The 12,556-nt window shown below is 35.6% G+C and overlaps 2 protein-coding genes across 11 annotated transcripts in view; one reads left to right on the top strand and one right to left on the bottom strand.

The window, feature by feature from the left end:
* Positions 1-12,556, bottom strand: part of NBEA (neurobeachin) — a 685,885-nt gene that overhangs the window by 648,546 nt on the left and 24,783 nt on the right. The gene's annotated exons all lie outside the window — the stretch shown is intronic.
* On the top strand, positions 3,850-5,074 carry LOC122481362 (small ubiquitin-related modifier 1-like). Its single transcript, XM_043576807.1, has one exon. It carries the CDS (start codon positions 3,994-3,996, stop codon positions 4,291-4,293), a length of 300 nt encoding a protein of 99 aa, XP_043432742.1. The 5' UTR covers positions 3,850-3,993; the 3' UTR covers positions 4,294-5,074.

Below are 12,556 nucleotides of genomic sequence, written 5' to 3'. Positions count from 1 at the left end.
AATCCCTTATGCCAGGCACTATAAGGAAACAAAAGAGAGAGAGACAAAGTACAACATTCATGCACAAGCAATCACACTCTCAGGCACACACATAAAAAGGAAAAAAATGATTGAGCAAATAATTCTATGTGACCTATTGAAAGGAGTAAGTATGTTAAATGAAACTAGGCAATCATATAATCACAACTGGAAATAATTGAGAGATCCTGTCCAAGCTAGTTGTCTTTATTCAGTGAGATAAATACTTTTACAGCTAATATTTTCCTATTGTCTTTACAAAAGATCCTCAAGGATGGACTGTCAACATCCTCACTTTCTAAAATATTTCAACTCTTACAGTTTTTTCATCAGATATAATTTTCTCCTATTAAAAGCTATACTTTTCTCATTTTTTTCATTAAAGTAAGTAATAAGTCATTTAAATTCAATATAGGTACCCTTTGTAAGTATTTCATTTTTGCTATCAAACTTCATTTATTTTAATAGCTTTAAATATGTAATCTTTTACTGATTTCTTCATATCTTTTTAGAAGAAGCGTAATCAAAATGGTGCTCAAACATCTAAAGAAAAACCTAGTAGCGTGTAGAAAAAATTACAATACTTCTTGCACATGACTGTCTTTGTAACAGACTAAGCAAAAAGTCAAACATAATGTTACTCACTGTAGTTCAATTCAGTGTATGTACTGGGAAGCATCTACATAATGAGTACTACAGCTTGATAGGCACTCCTCACTATGCTGTAACCAGGGATCATTCTCGAACAGTGAGACAATAAATCTCTGAAAGCAATTGATTATTTATTTCTAGATATCTACCTCCTTATTCTAATAGGAAGTGGTAGGAATAAATTCCTCACACTAATTTTTGGCATATTTATTTCTCACCAAAAATTAGTTAAATGGAATTTTGAATTCATCTCTGGATTTATTCTTTCAGTTATTCATTCAAATATTTCCTGAACACATACCATATGCAAAGGACTGTATTAGGTGCTCACAATACAGTAGTTAACAGGAAAACTCGGTGCCATAAAGGTTATATTCTAGGAGCACCTGTGTGGCTTAGTAGGTTAAGTGTCCAACTCTTGGTTCTGGCTTAGATAATTACTTCACAATTAGTGGAAGCAAGCCCCGCATTGGGCTCTGCACTGACAGCACAGAGCCTGCTTGGGATTCTCTCTCTCTCTCTTTCTCTCTCTCTCTCTCTCTCTCTCTGCCCCTCTCTGGCTCACACACACACTCTCTCTCTCTCTCTCTCAAAATAAACATTTAAAAAAAAAGCTTATATTTTAGCTGCTAGATTATTAGTGCATATAACCTTATTTGGAGAAGCCACGAAATATCTGAAAAATTAATTTGGGAGAGGAGAAAGTAGCTAGAGGAAGATAAAAGGGAAATGAAGGAAAGAATTTCAGGCAGAATAATAGGGTTTACCAAAGCTCTAGGATAAGAAGAACCTCTCATAAAAGATAAAAGAACATCTTGGTGGTTGCAGTGCAGACAGCAAGGGAGAAGAAGACGAATAAATGACTGGAAGAGTGGCAACAGATGAGATAAGTGAGCTATTGTGCTATCAGATCATGTAGGGACTTGCAGATCATATTAACAATTTACAGCTTTGGGGCACCTGGGTGGCAGTTAAGCGTCCGACTCTTGGTTTCAGCTCACGGCATGATTTTAAGGTTTGTGAGTTTGAGGCCCTCATCAGGCTCTGTACTTGTGGCTTGGGGCCTGCTTGGGATTCTCTCAATTTCCTACTCTCTCTCTCTGCCCTCCCCGGCTCATGCTTTCTCTCTCATAAAATAAATAAATAAACTTTAAAAAAAAAAAAAAACAATTTCAGCTTTACCTTAAGAACAATGGGTAACCACTGAAGGGCACTATGCTTCTCTCTGATACCTCTTAACCAAGTCAAAAATTTAACACTTGCTGGTTTATTCATTTCCTCCTAGCTCTCTTTTTCCCCATCAAGAGACTCCATATTTCAAAATTATTTGAGTCTATCCCCTTCCCCAAATGGAAGATTAAAATTTTCTTTGTTCCCACTGCCAGTGTTCTGAGGGACTCAGCAACTACTAAGGCGAACAGTTACTCTAGACATTAAGATGGGCCTGGAACTACCTGTACTAGCAAAAGTTAAATAAGCTAATGGGCCTCTAATGCACATCTACTAAAACTCCTACACAAATAGAGCAAAGATCCCTGACAAAAACAGATGTATTAAAATACACTGATAGTAGGACTTAACACTGTTGACTGATCAGTTCTAAAAAATTAAGTCTTACCATGAGCTTAACACTGTGATCAAGGTCCATTTGTTGCCTCAGCTGTCTGAAATGCTGACAAATTTCAGGAGCAGTGTAAAACCTAAGGCTTTTCTTATGTTCTAGCTCTCACTCCTCCCAGAGAAAACTGACCAGGTCACATGTGAATTTAATAAATCAGTAGATTTAAGAGGGAGAAATCTTAAAGTCAGACACAATTGAAGGAAAAGCAAGAGAGGTTACAGATGATTTTAAAGTTTCCAGCTGAACTTGGCTCTAGGTTTTACATCATCTCTCTTGTCCCTATATTGAAACTTGAAAGCATAGTACATCTATCCCTCCCAGTTTGCCTGAAAATACCAATTAATCCTTCAAACTCCAAGCAGGATGTAGTATTCCTTCAGAATGTGTTCCTTAAACTCTCCCTGTCAGTGTGCCCATATTGCCTAGCCCAGTGAGAAACAATCACATTTTCTCTGCCACTTTCTTTCCAAGTAGATATTTCTATTAATGTATTTCTCACACCTGTTTATATTTATTTCCTCTACGGACATGTGAAAACCCTGAAAGGAGGGATCTGTGTCTTTAATAGTTGCATTGCCAATGTTTGTCAGGCACACATAAGAGACTCTACGTTTGTTGAGTGTACTAATGGCATATTAAGCTTTTTGTGTTGTTTTTTAAACTTAGGATAGAGGCTGAATCTGGTAATAGTGAAGTGGTTCTTAACACAGTACAGATAAGAACTATAAACTCTGGACAAAATATTCAAAAACAGCTTTCTGAAGGTGCTGAAGAGCAACCAAAACCGGACATGTAAAAGAATAGAAATGGGAGTTGACAGGTATAAGAAAGTAACAGCATTTTGTAAAATTCTTTGTTTCTTATGATTTTCTATTTAGGGACAAGCCCCGATCTACATCATGAACCAGAAGTTACGGACAATCTCAACAGTTTGAACATGAGAGAAGCAATTCTTGAAACAAAAGCACAAGAGAGAAGCAGCCCCAAATAACCTTGGACAAATGTCTGGCTCAGCCATGAACTACTCACATTCATAAGATTTCAACTGATGCCAACTATTGAGTTCTGCAGTTTGAGTTTATCCAAGTAAACGGACACCTTAAAATTTGTCAACAAAATTCAGAAGAGCGTAACAAAATGTAGAATCTCTACACAGCATTATTCACAGCATTCACGATAACAATCCAAAATTACTTAACATACAAATAACAAAGAAAATATAGTCCATTCATGAAATAAAACATGATCAATAGAAACCAAAATCCAGAGGACCCAGATGCCTGAATAAACACATAAAGATTTTAAATCAAGTAGTATAACTGTGTTCATGGAACTTTAAAACACATCTCATAATGAATAAAAAGACTGGGAATCATAGCAAAGAATTACAAACTACAGAGTCAAATACAAAATGTACAATAGAAAGCTATGACATTTAAATTAAAATGTTCACAGAATAGGCTAAGTAGCAGATCAGATAAAAAAAAAAGAGCCAATGGAATTAAAGGTAAATCAATTTAAGTATTTAATCTGAAGAAAAATGAGAGGAAAAAGATTGGGAAAAAACAAATAGAACCTCAGGAGCCTAGCCAGCCGTGGTGTTGTGCTGTGGGGAAGAGAGACAGATCTGTAAACCCCGGAGCCAGGTTCTGCCTATCCGACGTCCCTGCTGTGCAGAGACCCTGGGTGAAGCCACCGTCACCATGTCTGACCAGGAGGCAAAACCTTCAACTGAGGACTTGGGGGATGAGAAGGAAGGAGAATACATTAAACTCAGAGTCACTGGACAGGATGGCAGTGCGATTCACTTCAAAATGAAAATGACAACACATCTCAAGAAACTCAAAGAAGCATACTGTCCAAGAGAGGGAGTTCCAATGAATTCACTCAGGTTTCTCTTTGCAGGCCCGAGAATTGCTGATAATCATGCTCCAAAAGAAGTGGGAATGGAGGAGGAAGATGTGATTGGAGTTTATCAGAACAAACAGGGGGTCATCCAATGATTTAGATATTCTTTTTATTTTTTTCTTTACCCTCAATCCTTTTTTATTTTTAAAAATAGTTCTTTTGTAATGTGGTGTTCAAAACGGAAATGAAAACTGGCACCCCATCTCTTTAAAACATCTGGTAATTTGAAGTCTAGTGCCCATTATTCATGATCACTTGTTTTCAGTGTGCTGATTTTTGGTGATCAAACCTCAGCCCCCTTCATATCGCACTCTCCTGTTTAAAAAAATTACATGTGTGCACAGAGAGGCCACCACCTTTTCCAGGACTGTGCATTTTCAGGCTTGTGATAAATAAGGTTGACCAATGCGAGTGTTCGTAATGACTTTCCAACCGGCCCTGAAGTTCTAGTATGTGATTGCTTCACTCGTGGACTATGACTTTCAGTGGGAGATGGAAGTTTTTCAGAGAAGTGAACTGTGGAAAAATGACTTTTCCTTAACTTGAAGTTTCTTTTAAAATTTGAGGGTCTGGACCAAAAGAAGAGAAATAGCAAGCTGGAGTCGAGATGACGGAGATCGCGAGAGTAACGACTAACTCCAAAGACGGCTTCACTGAAGAGAAAGCATTTTAAGATAAAAGTCTTGGCAGAAGATCCCAGAAAAGTTCTAATTTTCATTAGCAGTTAATAAAGTTATTCATGCAGAAGTGTGTTCAACAGAACACTGTTCTTTTTTATTTTATTTGTACTTTTTGGCCTGGGATATGAGTTTTAAATGGACATTGGACCAGCTTCTTTAAAATAAACAAAATATTTGTAAAAATGGTTAAAAAAAAAAAAAGAACCTCAGGGGCATATAGTACAAAATTAAATATCTAATATAAATGTAATCCCAGTAAAAAAGAGGAATAGAAAATAAAAATATTTACAGAAATCAACAGCAATAAAAACTTTTAAAGTGCCTCCAAAAACAACACACTTAATTCCTCTCATCGAAATCCTATCAAATTTGGGGAGATGAGCTAAAGCAGTGCTGAGAGAGAATTCTACAGTGCTAGAAAAGAAAGAGCTCTCATTGGCCTAAGATTTCATTTATGAATTTAAAGAAAAACAAAACAAGTAGAAGAGTGGAAATACAACACAGAAATCAATGAAATAAAAAATTAGAGCCAAATCTGTTTCTTTGAAATGATTGATAAAATTGATAAATCACTAGCTCAAGAGAATAAGAGAGAGAAAAAGAAAATAATGCAAATTGTCAGTACGTGGGATGGATTATCACTACAAATCCTACATTACAAACATAAAGACATTAAAAGCATATTACAGAAATGTTTATGAACAACAGTATGCCAACAAATTCAATTACTTACATAGAATGGATAAATCCCTTGTAAAATACAACTTTCCAAACCGACACAAGATAAATGAAAATCCAAATAGCCCATATTTATCAAAAAGGTAAGTTCATTATCAAAAAACTTTCCAATAAAAAAAAAGAACAGGACTAGATATTTTCTATTGGTGAATTCTACAAAACTCATTAATAAAACAGGAAGAAGGAACACTTCCCAACCATTTTATGATAACCTCAGTAGCAAAACCTGACAAGGACATTACAAGAAAATAAAATTACAGACCACAGTCTCTCATGAACACAGCCACAGAAATCCTTAATATTGTAAGCAAGCCAAGTCCAGCAATATAGAAAATGGAAAATGCAGCAGAGTTACCTCAGGATGAAAGCTGTTTTAACATTCAAAAATCAATGTAGCATTGCCACTGAGAATGTAACATGGTAATCACTCTGGAAAACAATTTAGTAGTTTCTTAAAAAGTTAAACACACATTTACCATACGACCCAGCAATTTTAATACTATGTATCTTTGGAAATGTATATCCACACAGATGTTTATACAAATATTCAAAACAGCATTATTAATAAAAGCTAAAAATTGGCAACAATTCAAATGTCCATAAACTAGTAAATGGACAGTCAGAATGCAGTATACCCCACAATGGAATCAGTGTTTGGCAATAAAAAGGAACATAAGTGAACCTCACATGCTAAATAAGGGAAGTCAAACATAAAGATGACATGTAGTGTGACTGAACAGGCAAATATAAAAAGAGTAAGTTAGTGATTGCCAGAGGCTTGAGGTGTGAATGAGGAGTGACATAAGTGTGCCTGAGCTTTCTTTGGGGGGGTGATGAAAATGTTAAAAAAGTACATTATGGTTATAGTTGAATGATTATGGAGAATACCAAGTCATTGACTTGTATGCAAAACAAAAACATTAATTTTATAGTAAGTAAACTGTATCTTATGAAAGCTGCTTTAAAAAACATAATTATGCAGGGCACCTGGGAGGCTCAGTCGGTTAAGCATCTGCAAACATCTCAGTCATGATCTCACCATTCCTGCAATCGAGCCTCACGTCGGGCTCTGTGCTGACGGCTCAGAGCCTGGAGCCTGCTTCGGATTCTGCGTCTCCCTCTCTCTCTCTGCCCCTCCCCTGCTCGCTCGGTCTCTCTCTCTCAAAAATAAATAAATATAGAAAATTTTTTTAAATAAAATTCTATTTATAATAACATGTAACATCAATAAAGCACTTAGAAATAAATGTAACAAAAAATTTGTAATGCCTCTAAATTACAAACTACAAAACAAAACACTGCTGGGAGAAATTTTTAAAAGGCCTAAATAAATAAGGGATACACCATGTTCATGAAATGGAAAACTCAGGATTTTTAAGAAGTCAACCTCTCCCCCCCAACACCCTGCTTCTGCCAAGTTAAATTATACATTCTTGCAAATCTATTTATAATCTCCCAGGCCTCTTTGTAGACTGACCATGAATTCTAAAAGGTTTATGTAAATGTAACAACAACAACAAAGCATGACAACTAGAATATTCAAAGCTATCTTAGGAGAAGAAACATGGAGGATGTACAAACCACCCAATTTAAAAATTTATCATAAAGCTCCGGTAATCAAGATACCATAGCACTGGCATAAAGACTGACAAACAGGTCACTAGAACAGGATAGACTCACTGATGCTCCAATCAGTTTTCTACACAGGTGCTACAGTAATCCAATAGAGAAAGGAAAGTCTTTTCCACAAATAACAATGAAACAGATGGGATATCAATATGGAGAAGAAAAATAAAACCTGGATCCATAACTCATACACAGACAAGAATTAATTTTATATAGATCACAGACTAAACAACTATAAAACTCCTAGAAGAAAACACAGAAGAATATCTGCATCATCTGTAGTGAAGATTATTACAGGGCATATTCTTAAGGACACAGAAAGCAAAAACCATAAAGGAAAAAATTGATGAATTAGACTTAATCAAAATTAAAAAGCCTTTGTCCATGAAAAGATAGCTATAGATAAATAAAAAATTTAAAGACAAAAAATTTTCCATAAACATATATGACAATGGAATGGTATGTAAGATATATAAAGAACTTCTAAATATTTTTTTTAATTTAAAAATGGCAGAACATTTGAACAGGTGCTTCGCAAAATATTTACAAACCACCAATTAAGGATATGAAAATATACTAATCATCATTAGCCATCGCAGAAGTGCAAACTAAAACTACAATGAACTAAACTATTATACATCCATAAGAATCACTAAGAGCACTAACCATGTAAAATGCTGGTAAGAATGGGCTCTCTCACACAGTGTTGGAAGTACAAAATGTTTCATCCATTTGGAAAAAGGTCTAACAGATTCTTGTTAAACCAAATATATACCATCTCTCTGACCCAGCAATTACATTCTTAAGTATTTACCCAAAGGAAATAAAATACAAATCCCCAAATGACTTTTGTACAAGAATGTTCAAAGAAGCTTTATTCTTTTATAATGGCCCCAAACTGGAAACAGCCCAGAGTTCCATCAACACAAGAATAGATAAACTATGGTAAATTCACATGATAGTCTGCTACTCAGCAATAAAAAGTAACAAACTGCTGATAAACACAACAATATGAACAAATGGCAAAAGCACTATGTTAAATGAAAAGAAGCTTTACTGAGAAGAGTTTATTCATTTTGTCAGATCCCATTTATATAAATCCTATGACAATAGTCTATGGTGGGAAAAAACTTGAGTGGATGCCTCTGGGGATACGGGGTAGAGATTAACTGGTAGAGGGTATGAGGGAACTTTCTGAAGTGACTGTAAGATTTTTTATCTTGATGGGGGTTTGGGTTACTCAGGTACAAGCATGTGTGAATACTGAATACTATATTTAAGATTGATGTTTTCATCATATGTAGTTTGGAGGGGAGTGTTTAGGGAGACCATAACCAAATACTGAATTTGAAATAAAAGATATGTATAGCTACAACCTGATTTGAAATATATGCCAAAAAAAAAAACAGACCAAAAACAAGATGGATTGATGGATGGATAAGTGATAAAGTGAGTTCTGTAAAATGTAAATGGTGAAATCCAAGTGGTAAGATGACAAGCACAGGAAATATCAAAAAAATCCTAAAGCTCATGAACCTTAGTCTGGAAAGTAAATGACTCCCAGTTACCAAGATGGAGAGAAAGAGAGACAGCACTAGCAGGGGAGGGGCAGAGAAGAGGGAGAGAGAGAGAATCTTAAACAGGCGCCACACTCAGTGCAGAGCCAGATGTGAGGTTCGATTTCACGGCAGTGAGATCATAACTTGAGCTGAAATCAAGAGTTGGACACTCAAATGAGCCACCCAGGCGTCCCAAGATGGATTAATTTCTTTAAAGTACTGATTAATATTAGCACCTATTTCATAATTATATACAATCTACATCCATTTACAGTTACACTTAAATACCTAAGCATAGGTATGTAAACAAGTAGGGAAGTCTCCTAGAAGTGAAATACAACTACAAAGCTTCAAAATCTTAACATTTTTTTTCTGGAGAAAAAAAGCAGCATGGGGCAGTTTGCAAAAGGCCACAATGAAAAAAATGGATCAGCTTTATGACCCCTATAACTCTTCATTCAGTACACTCCATACCAAAGATTCATCTTATATTTTCACTTAATCTTGCATGTCTCTCCTTTATAAAAGCTTCCCTGAGGTTCCACTCCCGAAAGATGTTAACCACCCCTCCTCAGAAAGTCCATCATTCTTTGTATTTCTCTTATAAAAACTTATGAAATTTATGTCCACTAGGAAAAATAAAACTGTTAAAAGGCTTGGGCATCAGGCCAACTCTACCTGCACAACCCAAGATAAATTACTTAATCTTGTTTCTTTGCATGTAAACTGTGGATAACAGAACTTTATCTCACAGGGTTATTATCAGATTATGGTGCTTAGCCTTCTTCATAAAGTACCAGATAAAAATTACTATTATTATTATTATATTACTATCTCCATATGAGCCTCAGTACCAACACCATTTAACAGGCATTCATTTTTTTAAAAAAATATTCAATTAAAAGAACTGAATAAACTATTCACGTGTTACTGATTAACAGACTATTGCTGTGGCCCATACATATAAACACATTTAAGTAACTGCCCTTCCAGTTTTAAGATGATACTAGTAACTCATCTGTGGCTACTGACTTAAAAACAAATGAGCTTTACTTTGGTTCTTTTTAATTTGTTTTATTTTATCCCTAAAATACAAGATTATTTTTCCATTACCCTCATTTTCATCACTATTTCTGCATGTACTCATAAGGGCAATTCTCTTCACTCCCTAACCTAAGAGCTCACAACCACATCATCCAAGCAACTGAATAATAGCAAACCCAAACCCTTCCCTTGCCATCACTTTAAAATGTTCAGTTCTGGCCCACTCCCCAAATTCCTTGTTTAGAGGCCTTCCAAATGTTCATCTTTATGCACATTTGAAACTTCAGTCATACTAAGTAATTAAATTAACAAGATAAATTGATTAATTGCTACCAGCATGATTATTCTTTCATTGTGAAATCTCCAGGCAAGAATAGGATACAATTTATACTATGGCAAAAAGGAGAAATGAAAGGCAAAAACCACAAGTTTTTAAATGTCCATGCCTTGATCTCTACTTCACAGCACTAAGTGCCACATTTCCATTCTCTCACTGCACAGCTCTCACAATGTGGAACCTACACAGTCTTCCTTAGTCATGGATATAAAACTCAAACCCAAGCCTCTAATTCCTTTAATAAAAAAAAAAAAAAACACAAAAAGTGAGACTCAAAACAAAATAGAAAGATGAAAAACAGCATTCCAACAACACATGAGACAAAATATCACTAATTAAGGAATATGATAAAAATCATGCTCATTCAGAAAAATAACACCTACCAGTTATTATCTGGTAGATAATACTCAAGCCTTCTTAATTATAGGACTAAAAATGAATTAGTATCTGAGAAGAACTGAAGTCTTTCTCAATGGATATTAAAACACACATTAGTAATCAGGTACCCATGTGGAAAAACTTCCTTGATCACTCACCAAGCATCCTAAAATAAAAATCTCTCTATGGTAGTACCACTGTACTACAGACATTTTCACTAAAATTACATCACTAATATTGTAACATATTATTTTTAAAATTCTATAAAATAGTATAACATCAGCAAAAAAATTTGAAAAAACAGAAGATACAATTCAAGTGTCATCTTCTTGGAGAAGGCATTCCCATTTAGAGCAAAGGGTCTACAAACTACTGCCTAGAGATCAATTCTAGCTTGCTGCTTCATTGTAAATAAGATTTTATTCAAATACCACCATGCCCGTTCATGGACATAGTATTTAAGGTTGACCACAGTATAACTGAAATATATATATTTGGTCTTTGCCCCAGTTCCTTGCACATAGCTTCAAAACCCTTGACATTTCATAGGTGTCCTTTGTTATCCATAATTAGTCCCTTTTGATTATACCTAATGTTATGCTAACAAGGTGATTCATGGTCAGTCCCTAGATAGTTTAAAAGAGAGGAGCCAGCCAATGAAAGACCAAGCATGTGAGCACAGGGCTAGAGACTGAGTTCAATTATGTGGTCAACAATTAAATCAATCACACCTACACAATGAGTCCACAAAAACTATTGAACAATGAGATTCAGGAAGCTTCCAGGTTGCTGAACATATCAATGTGCTGAAAGGGTGCCCAGAAAGGGCATCGAAGCTCTGTGTACCCACTCCCCACCTCTAACATACTGACCTATATGTCTCTTCCATTTGGATCTTCCTGAGTTGCAGCTTTCATAATAAAACTAATCCTAAGTATGGTGCTCTCCTGAGCTCTGTGAGTCATTCTAGCAAATTACTGAACTTGGGGGGCGGGGCTATAGTCAGCCAGGCAGAAATGTAGGAAGCCCCACTTGTAGCTGGCGTCTGAAATGGAGGCAGTCTTGTGGGACCAAGCCCTTAGCTTATAGGTTTGCACTAACTCTAGTGTCAGAATTCAATATAATTATAGGACACCTAATTGAGGTCAGAGATTAGTGTTGCTACCTTCCCACTACAGCTGCAGAGTAGCGGCAATAAACAAAATATGGCCCATAAAGCCTAAAATGCCTGGATCTTTACAGAAAATATTTGCCTACTACTGTTCTAGGGAATTAGTCTCTCAAAGTCTCCTGTTGCAACACTTTTGGTACATATCACTAACACATTAACAATTATATTTATATATTTACTTGTCTATCTCCTCCAGGATATTACTACTTATGAATAAAAAATAGTTTCATTATCATCATATTTTTAGGACCAACTTCTTGGCATACAGTTGACCAAAGCTTAATAAAAATACCTATTTAAAAAAAAAAAAACAAAAAAAAACTTCTTACAGCATGTTTCTGTCCCAGTGTATCTCTTTTTTTTTTTTTTTTTTTTTTGAGAGAGAGAGAGAGAGAGAGAGAGAGAGAGCATGAATAGGGGAGAGGGGCAGAGAGGGACAGAGAGAGAGAATCCCAAGCAGGCTCCATGCCCAGCACAGAGCCCAACATGGGGCTTGATCCCATGACCGTGGAGTCATGACCTGAGCCAAAATCAAGAGTTAGACATTGAACCAGCCAGGCGCCCCCAGTGTATCTTATTTTCTATTTTAATATCAGGCCTATGTTCTGATTCTAAAAGAAAAAAACAAAACATTATTGAGAGATCATGGATTATTAGCATATTAAGGCCTGAGAGTGCCACAAAATACTCTAATTCAATCTTTATTTTCAGTCACGCAAAATAGTCTACAATGCTTAAATGACTTGACCAACTAATTAGTAACAAAGACAAGATCAGAACCCAAGTCCAAAATCAATAATCTTTTCACTAACAATACCAAACCTT

The sequence above is a fragment of the Prionailurus bengalensis genome, chromosome A1 (genome assembly GCF_016509475.1).
Source record: "Prionailurus bengalensis isolate Pbe53 chromosome A1, Fcat_Pben_1.1_paternal_pri, whole genome shotgun sequence".
Lineage (NCBI taxonomy): Eukaryota > Metazoa > Chordata > Mammalia > Carnivora > Felidae > Prionailurus > Prionailurus bengalensis.
Note: the sequence above shows the minus strand (reverse complement) of the source record. Positions and strands in the feature narration are given on the sequence as shown.